Below are 17,826 nucleotides of genomic sequence, written 5' to 3'. Positions count from 1 at the left end.
ATCTCAAGTACTTTTGAGAATTTGGGAAATCCTAGTCAAAGGAAAAAAAATAGGCTTGGTCTCAAAGGCAGTACCTTTTTTCCCATAAGCTTTATCTGATGAATATTGGAGCAATTCCTGGACTATATTAGATTCTTTCTCTTTATTCCAGAGCTGAGGAGAAGCCTGCTTCTTCTCTGCAATTAGAATAAGAATTAATATTTATAGACAACTTCACATTAAACCATTAAGGACATAGTCAATATTATGTTTAGAATATGTCTCATTGACCCTTTTTCCTTTATATCAGTCATTTGTGGAAAAATGTCCCCTCCCCTCACAATGGAACTCTCTCTTATAAAAAACATATTTAAGTGAAAACACCCAATATGATGACACAATCCGACAACGTACACAAAATTCTGTCCTAGCAGTCCCTCCCTCACCCCTCTGCCATGAGGAGTGAGGTATGTCTCATTATCTGTTATCCACGACCACCACTGGCTTTTCAGTTACACAGAGTTTGGTTTCCCTTTAGTGATCTTTTTTCTATATCGCTGTATTAACAGTATATATTCTTCTTTTGGTTCTGCTTCTTTTTCACTCAATCATTTCATAAAAATCTTCCCATATTCCTTCAAATTCTTCATCAGAGAGGCTGGCATCTCAAAATGAATAAAGCACTGGACTTGGAAGTCAGGAAGATCTATGTTCAAATTCCATCTCAGTTACTTACTAGCTATATAACCTTAGGCAAATCACTCAACCTCTCTGAACCTGTTCATCCAAAAAAAATGGGGATAATAGGGTTGTCTAAGATCAAATAAATATGTAATGAACTTTTGAAATATTAAAGTACTATATAAACACGAAACAGCTTCCATTTTTTCTTATTGCACAATTCTATTGAATTACATTCACACAGCAAACCTTTTTCAGCCTCGATTAGTGAGTACTCAGTTTATTTCATCTTTTTACTTATTTTAAACCACAGATGATGCTGTTTTTTCCTGTCACAGACAAAAATAGTGAGGAAAATTAACCTACTTCAAGCAGAATCAGGAGATAACAATTTCATGATGAAATTGTAAATTGTGAAGGAAAACAACAGTAGAAGAACTCAGAATTTTGGTCAATGCAGTGTCCAAGTGTGACCAAGGGTGACTTCAGAGGACAGGAAGTGAAGCACACTTCAAGAAATGCAGAATGAGGAACTGAACTACAGGTATGGACCATGTAATGATCTGTTTTAACTGTACTTATTTGTTTCGAGGGATGGTTCTACTGATGGTGGGATTTGTCAGTGAGAAGTAACAATAATGAAAAAAAGAAGAAGAAACAGCATCAATAAAACAATGTGAGAAGAAAAAAAGATAATATCATTTACAGCTAAGAGAAAAGGCAGTTATTTGAAATTCTTTCTTGGAAAAGACAGAAAGAGAGTCACTAATGTGAACTATATATCTGATGTGAAAAGAAACAGAATAAGCTTCAAATCCTAATATACACCCTCAAAACAGTCAGAATAGAAGAGATATATTCCTCAAAAAGGATATACTTGCAGAATTTTGGGTCAAAGCTTAAAAAACAAACAAACATGTTTTTACAAACTGTTAATAATTATAGGAAAAAAATGAGCCAAATCACTAACACGCAAAATGTAAATCAAAACAACTCTGAGGTTTGCTCTTGCACCTAGCAAGTTGGCAAGGATGGAATAAGTCTAAATTGGTGGAGTTATGGTTGGCAGAGCTCTGAATTGCTCCATCCATTCTGGAAAGTAATATGGAATTACAAAAATTAAGTGTCTAAAATATCCACACCCTTAGACCCAGAGATGGTCTGCCCTATTGCCCAGAAAAGTCATTGACAAAGAAGAAAATCTCCATGTATACCAACATATTTATAAAAGCACTTTTTATGGTAGCAAAGAATTGGAAACAAAGTAGATGCCCACTGACTAGGAAAAAGTTAAATAAATTGTAGTACAAAAATGTAAAGAAATATAACTGTGCTATAGGAAAAACTGAGTATGATGAATACAGAGAAGAATAGAAAGACTTTGATGCAAAGTGAGGTAGGCAGAACCAGGAAAATAACATACACAATGACTGTAACAATGTAAATGAACAAACAACTGTAAAACAATCAAAATGAAATGTGAAATAATGAAAAAAACTTGACTCCACAGAAGAGATATGAGAACCTCCCCCTACTCCTCTGCAGAAGTTCTAATCCAGTGGTGTATATGCTATCAGTTTTTTTTTTAATTGGTTCTCTGGGAGGAGGAAGGAAAGAGGATAAAGAGGAGTAAAATGCAGGTGATGTAAAATCTATTTTTAAAATAAAAAGCATTTTACTAATTGGAGTATGGTATCACCAAATCTCATCAAGGATATTAAAATTTAAGATAAGCTATAAAATTTAGTTAACTGCAACATATTCAAGGTAATGGTATCTTAACATATGGGTGGTAATCCAAGGTATCAAACACATGGCCCACAATACTCTTAAGTGTGGCCTGAACCAGATTAAAATGTGTGTGTGTGTACACAATTTCTTAAGCTAATATGAACCCCACAGAGATCCTTACGTATAGTTTAGTAACCTGTTTCTATTTATGTTTGACACCATTAATCTACATGAAATCTAGACGGAATGTCAGAAAGTTTCCAAAACTTTCAAGGGGAGAGTGTGCCCTGCCCAGCTAACATGAAGATTTCAGTTTGCTTGACAAAGACATCTCAATATAGAGATGAGATCATTAAAATTTGATGACAGTAAACAATAAAAATGTCTAATGCCTTTAGCTGCAACTCTATATTTACCAAGCAAATCTATTATAGTTGCCATCCAACATACTGTATTCAGTAGTAAAGCATGGGTGACAGGTAGTATGTTGGAAATGACAATGAACTAGGAACATGCTGTGTTATTACTAACTACATGTATTATTTTGTACAACTCACTTCTCTCTGAGCCTCAGTTTCCTCTTGAATAAAATAAGGAATTCTCTAAATACTTCATCTCCCCACTTCTTATCTCAAGTGTTACTGGATAAATTATGCTAGAAGGCCACAAATCATTCCAAAACAGGTTTTAGTTTTCAACTAACATCAGAATACCTAAAAACTAGAAATAAAAGGCAAAGCAGAACAAGAAATACTAGCCACAACTCATCTATCATATAAGACGTTATTCTCTCAAACTGCCCACCTCCTAATCACCCCTCATCTCACCCAAAAACAAATATGAAGCAGTATTTCCAGGATGCTGGCCATTCACAGCTTGAGACTGATTGCTGTCCTTGCAAACAGTGTCTTCCTTAGGGATGATCTTGTGGTCATTTTGGCAGTCCTTTCTCTGGTGTTTGTTCTCTTCTACTTCCTGTTCTGAATTTTGCTTTCTTTTCTTTTTTTTCTTTTTCCTTGGGGACTCTGTAATGGACTCTGGCTCATCCTTGTCACATATAGAGTAGCTGCTGTAGAATTATGGGAAGTAGTTAAATTTCTTACTCAAAACAAAGAATGAAAAGTAACTCATATTAAAGAAACCTCATTTCAAATAAAAAGCCAAAATGCACTTTTATTCCATTTACCTATAATTTGGCAAGAGGTAGTCCCCACAAACTATCACCCAAATTCTTGTACTCTAGTAGAGACCTCAAGGAAGGACTAAAAAAAAAAATCAAGTATGGGTCCTAAATATTAGCTCAACTATTTAACACACAAATAAGTAATGAACGTATGGAAGATCAATCATACTATCTTAAAGGCTTCGATCTACCAGACTGAGATACCAGGAGACAACGCACTGTATCCAGTTGACCCAACCACAGCTTGAAGCTATGTCTGGTATGTTCTACTCCTACTTTCCATAAAGATTGTGGTCAAATAGAATCACACCTAGAATGTAAGTTTAAATCTCAAAAAGGTGGATTGATGTCTGATGTCCTTTTTCCCTATCCTCACCTGTCCAAAGATGATTTCTGATAGTTACAATGTTCCTCATTACATTCCTCCATTCTCTTTCGTTTTTTTCCCTTTTTCTTCTTGCTAAGGTAGTGGGCCTCAGTCACGTCTCCTATGTGACTGCCATTCATCTCTTGGTTTTTGCTCTCTTCCTCCAGCCCATCAACAGTCACATCTAATCTGTACTTCCTTTCTAATCCTCTATTCCAGGTAGGTCTCTGTGTTTGTTCCTCCTTTGTAAGAGAGGCAGCAACTTCTGTCCAGGATCGATGTCCTTCTTCTGTACACTTCCTCCTCTTCTTTTTCTTTACATGTGAAAGGTCTGGTGCCTCTCCATTTCCTTGTGAGATTTCTTCTTCTGGACTTCTGTATGGCCTGTCTTCTCCTATATGCTTTTTCCTTCTCTTTTTGGAGAAGCTTTGAGGGGCACTGCTGGCCCCCTGCTGCTGGTGGGAAGGGGACTTGATGTCCCCATTTACCTGAGGCAGGGAATTGGAGGCAAAGGAGCAGCTATGTGGTTCAGTCATCCCTGAAGGCCTGAAGCTAGAAGGGAGTGGTGAAGTTTTGACTGAGTAGGAGTTGAAGGCAGACTTCAAAGGATTTGATGATTTGGGAGGTGAAACAGCCCTAAAAACAGAAGAGTACGCATATGAAAAATTAACTCCAAAAGACCCAAATTGAGTTCATCCTTCCTAAAATTCAATCTCAAACAAATTAGCCATGAATCTTAAATATTGTTTCCCCTTAAGTATCTTAACGCAATTGCTTTGAGATGTAGGAATAAATTTAAGGTAACACGTCAACATAGGAGCTATTATAATATATGAAACAATATATAATAGTAAAACTATTATTTTATTTTACTTATATAGTGTATTGATTGCCTTCAAAAAGTTCAAAGTACTTCTGAAAATTCTGAAATGTTTTTCAATTTAAATGCTATCAGAATTTGAAATGAAAAACCTCCCCCAATCAGAAAAACTTAGAAACAACTGAATGCCTAAAACTATGAACATTGGGCTCCATTTCCCAGCCCCAAAACTATCAGGTTGTACATAAAGGAACTTTATAAAAAAGCCAACCAAAAAGTCCACATATCTCCTATTGTCTTTCTTTACTTAAACTGGGAACCAGTAGGCTAAATAATAGCCTCATGCAGGTTAGGTAGGATTACTAAAAGAAACCAAAATCAAAACAAAACCACGAAAGTTTCTGGTCATATTTCCAAAGAATTTTCTTTTTGTGGAAACAACTGGGAAGAAAAAAGTAGAAAGTAAAGGCCTACTCAAGATTCCAAATCTCCATCCTGAAGCGAAAGGCTTAGTCTCAATATTAGTGTTACACACTTCAAGTACTGGAACTAAGACAGAGATAGAAGAAAAGGAACCAACAATGTTTAACAGAAAAATTGGTTGAATTAGGTATTCTGACCTTATACTTTCTTCCTCTCTAAGTCAAAAAGGTCAAATGTTTTCAGGTCTCTCTCCAGCCTTTAGGGACTTTTCCTTTAATTTTTTAATGGATCTTTTTAATATTACAGTTTCTTTTTTCTTTCCTTAATATATAAATCCTAAGTCCTACACTAAAGAAACAGAAACTACAAAAGGAGTAAAATAATTTCAGAATTCAAAACATCAGATGCCAAAAGACAAATGGAAAAAGCAAACTGCATAGAACTCATACTCCCAGGTGGCTTTCTGGTTTGGGTCTGACATCCTTACATCAACGTACCTTTCCAATTAGTAGTGAGGGGACAGCACCAATTTCAATATTTTTCTTGATATGCTCTGGAACTATATTGTTTGGCTAGGAAGGGTGGAAACAGTTTTTGAAATGAGGCCCTCATTCTTACTGCTATCTTTTGTCTTTACATCACCTTTACTTCAGATCTTCTCTTCCTTTGTCAAGGTATAACAAGATTACTCAGGGAAGTCTTAGTATGTAGTTCATAGAACATATATTTATGTCTACTATCATATATGCATATGGAACACAGTCTCAGAAAAATAAGAACGATGAAAACAAGCTGTGGAAACTCAGCTTTTCTTTTACCAAGGAAGGATCATGTCTCAAATTTCTAATAGGTAAAAAAAAAGAAACAATGAGGAACATGTATTACTGTCACTTTTACCATCCCCTGTTTGGTCATCAATTATTTTCACTTCAATATCTAATAATACAATATGCTTCATAGGGCTAAGCTTCTTTTAGCCCCGGATTAGAATAGAGGGGTATCCCTATGACTAGAGTTCTATGTGTACAACTCACCTGATTTTACTGACAGGCCAAGGAGAGGAGAAGACAGAGTGGATGATTTTCGTGGGGTTGGTGTGGTCAGCAAATGATGAATGGGGAGGTGAATGGAGGTCATTGCCGGTCGCCCTCCGTAGGGTGCTGGCCTGTAGTTATCGACATAAATAAAAACTTGGTGGTCTAAAAAAGGTTTCCGTGAGTGAAGAGGGGGAAAAAAAATAAAAATGAGGGGAAAGAAGAGCCCAGAAAGAGAGAAAGTTGGGATGGGCAGGAAGAGAAAAAAGAAAAAACAACAAACAGAGAAGGTAAGGGGTGGGGAATGATAGAAGAAGAATCACAAGTGTTTTCGGTTAGAAACAAAAAGGAAAAAAAGAAGGAAATTTCAACAGAAATCTCAACACAACAGTCACTATCTTCTTATCACTTCCTCATGCTCCATGAAGGAGATGGCTGCCATTTTCCATGCTGATGGTTCCCTGCCAAACTCCACCACACCCAGTCCTCCTGTGGATTTAGAGGCAAGGAGACCTATCTGAGCAAAAGACCCTAACCCATTTCTGAAGTTCACCCTAAGTTTTAAGAATAAGAAATTGGGGTTTGGCTTATGCATTTATCTATCATTCAATAAGGGGACAATTAGCTAGAGCTAAAAGATAACGCCCTTCCTATCTTCCTAGAATTCCCAAGGTGAATTATACCTCCATTGACAATAAGTATCTATGAGCTAATATAAGAGAGAAGCCCAAAGCTTCCTTAAAACCTCTGATCCTTACCTTTTCCATCCCTTGCTACCATTATCATAACCCAAGAGGTTGCTAAGGAGACCTACAATAAATTTCATTTTTCTGAGTTGAGGCCCAAACCCCTATAGTTTTAGTCATTCTACAATTCTAAGTCATTCCACATTCTAAGTCTACAATTCAGTAGTCATTCTACAATTCTAAGATTGGAAAGCAAATCAAACCTGCCTCTCTAGCCCCATGGATCACATGCAGGGAATGAGACCTCACATACCCACCTTCTTGGAAGAAAGGGCCAGTTTTTTGGCTGGTGGGGGGGACATGATGCTTGTAGGCTCAGTGGCAGTATTGGTCAGGACAGGGGACTTTAACTTCACCATCTTAGAATCCTCTCCACCAGGTGGCTCTTTGGTACGCTCACCAGCAGAATAGTCTGTTTCCTGAGAAGTATAGAAACAGCCAACTCCATTCTTCAGGGTCTCGGGCCCCCTGGCTGTCTCACTACTGGCAGAATACTCAGGGCTGGAACTGATGGAATCCTTCCTCTTGGGATCTGAACACTCACCATTACCCTTTGGCCCGTGGCCATTGACAGTCACTTCAGGCAGGAGCTTAGGTGAGGTAGCTAGCACAGCATTCTTGTTCTCCCATAAGCCTGGCCTACGACTCTCAAGTTTAGTGCTACTTAAGCTGCTGATGCCATTTAAGCCCTGAGATACTCTTAGTGATGGAGAAAGGTGTTGCAGAGAGAGAGGCTTCTTGACTTTTTTCCCCAGTTTATCCAATATGATGGGTCCATGAATGGGCTTGGCAGAAAGTTTTGGGGACAGGGACCCCACGGGCAGCTTTAGTTGAACACTTCCATTCTGTGATTTAGGGCCTACCACAAAGTTATTCCTGGAAATTGGGACACCATTTTCTTCTGCTGTTTGTTTTTTCACTGATACCAAGTCAAGTTTCTAAAGGAAGTCCAAGAGGAAAGCACAGTTTTAGGACTCTGAGGCAAATATAACGACAAACAAGCAAGGCACTATATAAGAAAGGCAAAACTAACTCTCACAACTACAGAAAGAAATTTTACTTATTGTAGAAAAGCCTAAGGAAGAAACATTTCCATACACAGCCAAATATAGTAAAGAAGATTGATTCCATTTCACTTTACTATCTTTGTACCTCCTAAGGAGATGAGCTAATACATTTTTCACATTTATGGACAGTTCTCAAGAGTAGGGTTTCTTAAACTTTTTCACTCAAGACCTCTTTTCAAGTTCTGGCAGCGTTCGCTGGCACTTCGTGAGCATGACAGCATGCACAGTGCAAAGTGAGCATGTTCAGAACCAAGGCTAAAGTTGCTCGATGCAACATTGGCAAGCACTGCCAGAAACAGCTCAGATTCATTACACATTTGATTTTTAATTAACTTTTGGTCATTGTGCGTTCAGAAACTTTTTACTGTTAAGCAAATTTTTCTTGACCCACAGTTTAAGAGGCGCTGTTAGTGAAAGAAACAAAGCCTACTGTGCAGTTTTTAATTAAGTCGACTTACTCAACATTCACCTTTTATGATTCATCCCATTCCCTTCCCTTACTCAGCTAATGTTGCCATCCTATACAAGAATAGAGTAAAATCACACAAAGTGCTTGAAAGTTATTTCACTCTCTGCTAAGCTCCCAAAAGAAATGGCCAGGTCAGAATCACCTGTACTAGACTTCTTTTTCCCAAATGATAATAACTTGACAGTTAACTGCATAAGCACCGATACAGATTACCCTTATTCCCTGCAAGGAAGTGTTTTGATGCCCTACAAATTACTTACCTTTCCAATCAGTGGTGAGGGGACAATACCATTACTAATATTTTTCTTGATGTGTTCAGGAACTATGTTATTTGCTCGACTAGGAAGGGCTGAGGCAGTTTTTACAATGGGGCCCTCAGGACTTTTCTTAGAGCCTGGAATTCTGGGAAGAGAAGGTACTTAGTAATAAAATTGAAAAGACAGCAAATAAAATAGATGACAACTAAGTAAAAGAGCCATGGCAAAAAATAGAGCCACAGCAGAGAGGGCCTTGAGGGTGCTAAACGCCCCATATAGAGAGAAGACTCACTAGATAAATCTTACCTTGTCCTATAAACCAACGTGACTTTCTACAGTCTCAGATGTATGAGTGTAATTGAACACAGAGCATACCAACTGTAAAGACCTTTTTTTCAAGTGATAAAACTTTCTGATTGGATGAGTTTCAAGGCAGTTAATAGAATTCTAAAATGCCTTCTTTTAGCTCAGTAGCAACTGACTGACTGCTGATCCTGTGTTCCAGGGCCATGGTAACAGGGTATGAGGAAGAAAACCTACATGACAGCTACCTCTGTTGCATTCTAAATTTAGATGCTATTTTGTTACTTATATCCTTCTCTGGAAAAGTGCATATAGGCACCAAAAACTTTAAAGACAGGAAGTACAAAGGAAGCTGGATTATTTCAGAATTCAAGGCCTTAAATGTCACAGCAAACGCTCTTACATTCCCTAGGCGATGTTTTGGTTTTAGCTCAGAAATAAGTTAGCTTATTTTTTTTATGTAGTATAACCCCTTTATTTATCAGATTTTTTTTTTATTTATCAGATCAGGAATTAAGCCAAGAGATATTACTAAGGTCATACAGGTATCAAGTCACAGAGGTGGGATTTGAATCCTAGCCCTCTGCCTCCAGAAACAATGAAGTTAGCTTATTTTTGAAAAAGCACATTCTGACATAACCTTACCTTAAATGGATACTCCTAGAATATAGGGAAATTCTAAGGTATATACATTTGGGAATGGCTCTTGAAGTTCTAGGCCAAACTAAAACTAACACCCCACTTAACTGGTACCCAGGACGCTCTACACATCTGGGATCCATGTTAGCACTTCTGAGGTCGATTAGAAATCACATGTTTTTTGGAGATTACAAATGAAATTTTTTGTTAAAACATCTGCCCTCCCCCTGGGGAATTTCCAATTAATTTCCACAGAAAGAACCTAGATAGAGCTAAAGGAAAGCTCTAAAGAGACACATGAAAAGACTTACCTGAGATAGAAGAGAACATAGGCCTGCTGGTTCAGGACCACTTTGATATTACTAGAATGGACCAAAGAATCATTCATCTGGTACCACTGCCCATTGCTAGCCTAAAGTCATGAATAAAAAAAAGGAAAAAGATCACTAAAGGTGTTAGACTCCATTCTCTGTTTTGAGTAATAAATACTACTATCCATAATTTCTAATATAACCCTCTATATAACTAGGTGCTCAGAAAATATTAACAATTTAAACAGGCAGGCCTCAATGGGTGACTCCTAAAAGGTTTAACAATAATTTCTAATTCTTTCACATCTCATCATTCTTCAGGTTCTTTGTTCCAAATAGATATGAAAGACTGATCTCTATGCCTTCTACTACAAGCAAGTACCTTCCCTTAGCTAAGATTCTTCAGAATATTTATCAGGCAAAGCCTTTTATAGCCGAAGCAATTAGAGCAGCTGCTTTCCCAATTCTTTCTCTACATGTCTGATAACAGCTGAAATTCTAATAGATTTTTTTTTTAAAAAAGTTACTCACTTTCTCTATGTTCTAAGTGGGGCTATGTATTTGCTAGAAAGATTTCCTATTTTCCCTAAAACAAGAGCTTTACAGAGGTTAAAGAAGGGCTTACATAACCTCTAAAGACTGGTATCCTTGCACCAGAAGTCAATGCTTATCAAGAATCTACTACCAACTACCCTGGCTGTACCTAAAAAAAAGATGGACTTACCTTCACATAACAGTAATAATGTCCAGCATGGCAGCTATAGCCTGAATGGACAAGTACGGCATATAACCCATACATAACAGGGTCACCATTACTTTGTGACATATACGGGCGTATATTGAGAAATTCTGGATATCCCACATCCTGTTATAAAAGAAACAAGAAATTAGAATTCATGGCAAGATAAAAGGTCACTTTCTCTTTTATCTTTATCATGACAGCTCAATAGTTCAAATCCAATTGGGCATGCAGCAATTTATGGCAGAAGCTTAAAAGAATAAAATAATTCTTCCTTAGTTTAAGATGTAATTTTGTAGCTAAACCAGATTTCAGTTTTATTCCTGATCCTGATATAAAGCAACCATTCTCACCACCTCTTTTCTGAAAAGTAAAATGGGAATATGCCTGGTTTTTCTCTACTATCCCATAGATATATTATGAAGATGATAATAGCTAACCTGAGCTATTTAAAACAAAATGGACTGGCTACAGATTGCACCAAAGCGGAAGCGGCTGGCCAGGAAACCCACGTGGGAGACAGGCTGGGAGAAAGCTGGGCGAACGAAACCAGCGGAGATCCCCAGGCCTCCCAACACAGGGACGGGAGTCTGTAGAAGCAACAAGAGGCAGCGCAACGCCACCGGCCGTGAAAAAATCAATTCCTGAGGCTTGCAGCCCAAAGGTATGAAATGCAGCTTCTTGAACTTCTGGGAGACATAACGGCCAGGTAAACAGCTCTAATCCCTCCCCTCCACACCCAGAGAATTCCTCAGAAAAAAAAAACGCTGGAATAGAGGAGACAGAAGTGGGGCTTCAGTGGCCGAGCAGTGGGAGTACCTGAGTCCCAGAGGGGCAGAGCCAGCAGGGGTCAACACCAGGAGCCCAGATGTACTCTTGCTCCCCCAGGGGAAGTGCCAGACATCAGCTCAAACAACAGCTGAGACCACTGCTGAAGAGCAACAGTGCTGGAGAGCAACTCCAGGGGAAGAGGAGATTTCGGGCAGCCAGACCCCCTCTCCAACACCTCAGGAAACTGAAGGCTGTAATTCACGAAGCCAACAACTAGACTCACGATCCCCAGAATGAGAAAGCTGGGACAGAGAGCCCTGAGCAGAAATTTATTGTAAAGCCAGAAGAAGGCTAACCAACATGAAGAACACAAAAAAACTGAGGACCGTTGATTCTTTTTATGGAGACAGGCATGATCAAAATACCAATTTGGAAGAGGAAAGCAATGACACTATACCCACATCTGATACCTCAAAAGGTAGTGTGAACTGTTCTCAAGCCCAAAAAGCATTACTGGAAGAGCTAAAGGAGGATTTTAAAAACCAAATTAGGGAGGTAAAAGAAAAAATGGAAAAAAATGGAAAAAAATCCACTGATGAAATCAAGTCCCTAAAGAATAAGATTGGCGAAATGGCTATGGAGATTCAGAATCTAAATACAGAAAATGACACCCTGAGAGGTAAAATCAACCAATTGGAAAAGGAGACTCAAAAGCAAAATGAAGACAACAACTCATTAAAAATTAGAGTTGAGCAAGTGGAAGCTAACGACTCTATGAGGCATCAAGAAGTAGTAAAACAAAATGCAAAGAATGAAAACATAGAAAAAAATGTGAAATATCTGATTGGGAAAACAACTGACCTGGAATACAGATCCAGGAGAGACAATTTAAGAGTTATTGGGCTACCGGAAATCCACGATGAAAAAAAGAGCCTTGACAGTATCTTCGAAGAAATTATCAAAGATAACTGCCCAGAGATCCTAGAACCAGAGGGCAAAACAGTCATTCAAAGAATTGACCGATCACCCCCTGAAAGAGATTCCAAACTGAAAACACTAAGAAATATTATAGCCAAATTTCAGAATTACAAAGTCAAGGAGAAAATACTGCAAGCAGCTAAAAGAAACAATTCAAATATCGTGGAACTACAGTCAGGATCACGTAGGATCTTTCAGCCTCCACATTAAAAGAAAGGAGAAATTGGAATATGATATTCCGAAGGGCAAAGGAGCTAGGACTACAACCAAGGATCAACTACCCAGCAAAATTAAGCATAATGTTTCAGGGAAGGAGATGGACATTTAAACGAAATAAGGGAATTCCAGACCTTCCTAATGAAACAGTCAGAACTCAATGGAAAATTTGATCTCCAAATACAAAACTCAAGAGAAATATAAAAAGGTAAACAGGGGAAAAAACCCCCACAAACCTTATTAATCAATAAGGGCAAATTATTTGCATCTTTATATAGAATTATATCATCTTATGTATGTTTTGTATGTATACATATATGTCAATCTTGAGAATAGTACAGCTATTATGACAATTGAAAGGGATATACATAGACTGTGAATGTCTGTATAAAATAACTGATATAGGGATAAAAAACATAATTAAGAGATGTAAAGGGAGGGCTTTGATAGAAGAGGTAAGGATGTAGTAGAAAAGGGTAAATTACACCAAATGAAAAGGTACAAAAACACATTTTAGTGAAGGGAAAGAAGGGAGGGAGAAGAGCAGTGTTTGAGCTTCACTGTCATCTGATCTGGTTCAAGAAGGGAATAACATACCCTGATAAGTATACAAATCTAACTCGTCCTACAGGAAGTAGGAGGGGAAAGGGGGAAAAAAGGGAGGGGGGGGTGGTCAGAAGAGAGGGGAGAAGTAGCAAGTGGGAAACGGTAAGACAAGAGAGGGGAATAAAGAGGGAGGGTAAACTGAGGAAGGTGGCTGTCAAAAGCAAAACTTTGTTGAGGAGTGGAAGGGGAAAGGGAGAAATAAAAACATAAACATGGGGAAATAGGATGGAGAAAAAGACACAGATAGAAATCATAACTGTGAATGTGAATGGGATGAACTCTCCCATAAAATGGAAGCAGATAGCAGAATGGATTAAAAACCATAATCCTACAATATGCTGTTTACAAGAAACACATGTAAAACAGGGGGATACACACAGGGTAAAGGTAAAAGGCTGGAGTAAGGTATATTGCGCCTCAGCTAAAGTGAAAAAAGCAGGTGTAGCAATCCTAATCTCAGACAAAGCAAAAGTAAAGATAGATTTAATTAAAAGAGATAAGGAAGGTCACTACATCCTGATAAAAGGCACCATAAACAATGAAGCAATATCATTGTCTAACATTTATGCACCAAGTGGTATGGAATGCAAATTCTTAGAGGAGACGTTAAGGGAGTTACAGGAAGAAATAGACAGCAAAACTATAATATTGGGAGGACCTCAACCTTCCCCTTTCTGAACTTGATAAATCTAACCTCAAAATAAATAAGAAAGAAGTTAAGGAAGTGAACAGAATTTTAGAAAAGGCAGATATGATAGACCTCTAGAGAAAACTAAATGGGGATAATAAGGATTATACCTTCTTCTCAGCGGTACATGGCACATACTCAAAAATGTACTAGGACATAAAAACCTCACAATCCAGAGCAGAAAGGAAGAAGTAGTCAAAGCATACTTTTCAGATCATGATGCAATAAAAATTATTTGTAACAAAGAACCATGGAAAAATAAGCTAAAAATTAATTGGAAACTAAATAATCTAATTCTAAAGAATGAGTGGGCCAAAGAACTAATCAGAGAAACAATTAATAACTTCAATTCAAGAGAATGACAATAATGAGACAACATACCAAAACTTATGGGATGCAGCAAAAGCAGTTCTTTGGGGAAGTTTTATATCTCTAAATGCTTACATGAATAAAATAGGGAAAAAGGAGATCAATGATTTGGGCATACAACTCAAAAAGCTAGAAAAAGAACAAATTGAAAATCCCCAATTAAATACCAAATTAGAAATACTGAAAATCAAAGGAGAGATTAATAAAATTGAAAGCAAGAAAATTATTGAATAAATAAAACAAAGAGCTAGTTTTATGAAAAAACCAATAAAATTGATAAACCTTTGGTCAATTTGATTAAAAAATAGAAGAAAATCAAATTACCTGTATCAAAAATGAAAAGGGTGAGTTCACCTCTAATGAAGAGGAAATCAAAATAATAATTAGGAATTATTTTGCCCAATTGTATGCCCATAAATTTGACAACCTTAGAGATATGGATGAATATCTACAAAAACATAAATTGCCCAGGTTAACAGAAAAGGAAATAAAATTTCTAAATAACCCCATCTCAGAAAAAGAAATTGAGCGAGCCATCAATGAACTCCCTAGGAAAAAATCTCCAGGGCCAGATGGTTTTACATGTGAATTCTATCAAACATTTAAAGAACAATTAATTCCTATACTTTGTAGATTATTTGGGAAAACAGGTGAAAGAGTCCTACCAAATTTGTTTTATGACACAAATATGGTACTAATATCCAAACTAGGTAGAGTCAAAACAGAGAAAGAAAATTATAGACCAATTCCCCTAATGAATATTGATGCAAAAATTTTAAGTAAAATTTTAGCAAAAAGATTGCAGCAACTTATCACTAGAATAATACACTATGACCAGGTAGGATTTATTCCAGGAATGCAAGGCTGCTTCAATATTGGGAAAACGATTAGCATAATTGACCATAGCAACAACAAAACTATCAGAAACCATATGATCATCTCAACAGATGCAGAAAAAGCCTCTGACAAAATACAACACCCATTCCTATTAAAAAACACTAGAAAGCATAGGAATAAATGGAGCCTTCCTTAAAATTATAAATAGCATCTACCTAAAACCATCAACAAGCATTATTTGTAATGGGGATAAGCTAGATGTATTCCCAATAAGATCAGGGGTGAAACAAGGATGTCCATTATCACCCCTACTATTCAATTTGGTACTAGGAACATTAGCTGTAGCAATAAGAGAACAAAAAGAAATAGGCAAAGAAGCAGCTAAATTATCACTTTTTGCAGATGATATGATGATTTACTTAGAGAATCCTAGAAAATCAAATAAAAAAACTACTTGAAATAATAAACAACTTTGGCAAAGTTGCAGGATGTAAAATAAACCCACAAAAATCCTCAGTATTCCTATACATTACTAACAAAGCCCAACAGCAAGAGATAGAAAGAGAAATTCCATTCAAAGTTACTGTAGACACTATACAATATTTGGGAGTTTATCTGCCAAGACAAACCCAGGGCCTATATGAACATAACTATGAAACACTTTCCACGCAAATAAAGTCAGATCTAAATAAATGTAAATATCACTTGCTCATGGTTAGGCCGAGCTAATATAATAAGAATGACAATTTTACCTAAATTAATGTATCCATTCAGTGCCATATCAACTGAACTACCAAAAAATTATTTTACAGAGCTGGATAAAATAAAACCAAATGCATTACTATTACTTTCTCCAGTAAATCCTATTTTTATAGAATAGATCAGGACTAAGGTCATTTCACAAAAAATTTATTTCTGCAGAATGAGGTGAAAAATGGAGACTATCCTAGAAATATTATAGGAAAAAATATTCTTTGAATAATGACTGGAAATAAAACGTACCAACATTTTCCCTAAATTTTACTGAATTTCAAAATAAAAAATAATAATATAAAAATCAAATAAAAATTACAAAACTTCAGTCACTTTCATTTTAGAAACCAGGCACTTTATTGTTGTTGTTGTTGTTGTTAAGTCATGGCCAACTCTTCATGACCCCAGGAGCTTTCTTGGCAATGATATTGGAGTAATTTGCCATTTCCTTCTCTAGCTCACTTTACAGATGAAGAACTGAGGCAAACAAGGTTGAGCGACTTGCCTAAGGTTACATGTCTAGTAAGTATGTGAGGCCAGATTTGAACTCAGGAAGATGAGTCTTCCTGACTTGAGGCCTAGCACTCTCTCCACTTTAAGAGTTATGTAAAAGTAATATTACTGCATATTTGTCTAAAATCATATTATCTGTCATTAGTATCTGCTTTTCAAATGGAGAGGCAGATGGCTGGTACCTAGTAGAGCTTCCAAAGCTCTAATGTTTACTGAATAATTCTTGATAGGAAACTCACCTTGGTGATCTTACCCCCACTGAAGTTTGCAAAGCGCTTCAGGGAGAGGGTTAAGACATTGGATGTCCTATGAATTGTGAAGCGCTTACTGGCTGGCACTTTTTTCTTGCATCTATAGGGAAAACAGATTTAAAAACTCTATTAGCTTATACTCTAGAAAACTATTCTCTCATCTATGTTATTTGGGAGTGATGCATAAGTAGAGAGGATATAAAATGTTTCCTCAAAAAAGGGCAAATCACCACAAAGCCATTCCTTGCTTTTGGAACTGGAGGTTATTTATTAAATATAGTGCAAATCATGGAGTTAAAATAAAATCCTTACCCACCACACTGAGAAAGTTTTATTGATGGTGTTTATGTATCACTGTCATTTCCAGATACATAGCTCCTTTTCCCAGCCCCACTTTGTTCTTACTAACAAAGAAAAAGCTAAGCAAAACCAACACCTGACAGCACGTATGCAACATTTTGCATCCACAGTCCCCTACCTTGCTAATAAAGAACTGAAGTGAGTTTGGCAAGAGTATGGGAAGGGAAGTAATATATATAATATGTACCAAGGCAGGAAATATGGGTTGGAGCCAGGTTGAAAAGGGATTTAAAACACAGGGATTTAAAACATTTCTGGCTAGGGGCAACAGGGAGTCATTTAAGTTTGTTGTTGTCCAGTCATTTTCCAGTCATGTCTGACTCTTTGTGACCCCATCTGAGGTTGTCTTGGCAAAGATACTGCAGTGGTTTGCCATTTCCTTAAACCCATTTTAGAGATGAGGAAACCGAGGCAAACAGGAATAAGTGACTTGCCCAGGGTCACACAGCTAGTTAAGTGTCTGAGTCTAGATTTGCTTATTCCATTTAAGTTTACTAAATAAGAAAGTGACAAGATCTGGTGTATGCTTAAGGAAAATCACTTCAGCAGCAGTGCAGAAGACGGATTGAAGTGGAGAAAAAAACCTAAGGCAAGGAAACCAATTAGGATACCACAAGAGATAATGAATGCCTGAATTGAGGTAGTAGCTGTATGACTAGAAAGAGAGAGCTGGATATAAGGTGTGGCAGAAGTAGAAAAAAGTGAGATTTGGTAATTGATGGGGTATAAAGGATG

General features: G+C 37.2%; 1 protein-coding gene across 1 annotated transcript in view; it reads right to left on the bottom strand.

The window, feature by feature from the left end:
* USP36 (ubiquitin specific peptidase 36) overlaps positions 1-17,826 on the bottom strand; it is a 47,546-nt gene that overhangs the window by 10,755 nt on the left and 18,965 nt on the right. Inside the window, exons 9-17 of the mRNA XM_036756370.1 lie at positions 16,720-16,831; positions 10,735-10,875; positions 10,011-10,111; positions 8,761-8,902; positions 7,222-7,902; positions 6,219-6,349; positions 3,951-4,577; positions 3,219-3,460; positions 75-176 (exon numbers count right to left, since the gene is read on the bottom strand). Coding sequence (XP_036612265.1) covers positions 75-176; positions 3,219-3,460; positions 3,951-4,577; positions 6,219-6,349; positions 7,222-7,902; positions 8,761-8,902; positions 10,011-10,111; positions 10,735-10,875; positions 16,720-16,831 — 2,279 coding nt within the window. The remainder of the gene's footprint in view (positions 1-74; positions 177-3,218; positions 3,461-3,950; positions 4,578-6,218; positions 6,350-7,221; positions 7,903-8,760; positions 8,903-10,010; positions 10,112-10,734; positions 10,876-16,719; positions 16,832-17,826) is intronic.

The sequence above is a fragment of the Trichosurus vulpecula genome, chromosome 4 (assembly GCF_011100635.1).
Source record: "Trichosurus vulpecula isolate mTriVul1 chromosome 4, mTriVul1.pri, whole genome shotgun sequence".
Classification (NCBI taxonomy): Eukaryota; Metazoa; Chordata; class Mammalia; order Diprotodontia; family Phalangeridae; genus Trichosurus; species Trichosurus vulpecula.
This window is presented reverse-complemented; position numbering and strand designations above follow the sequence as displayed.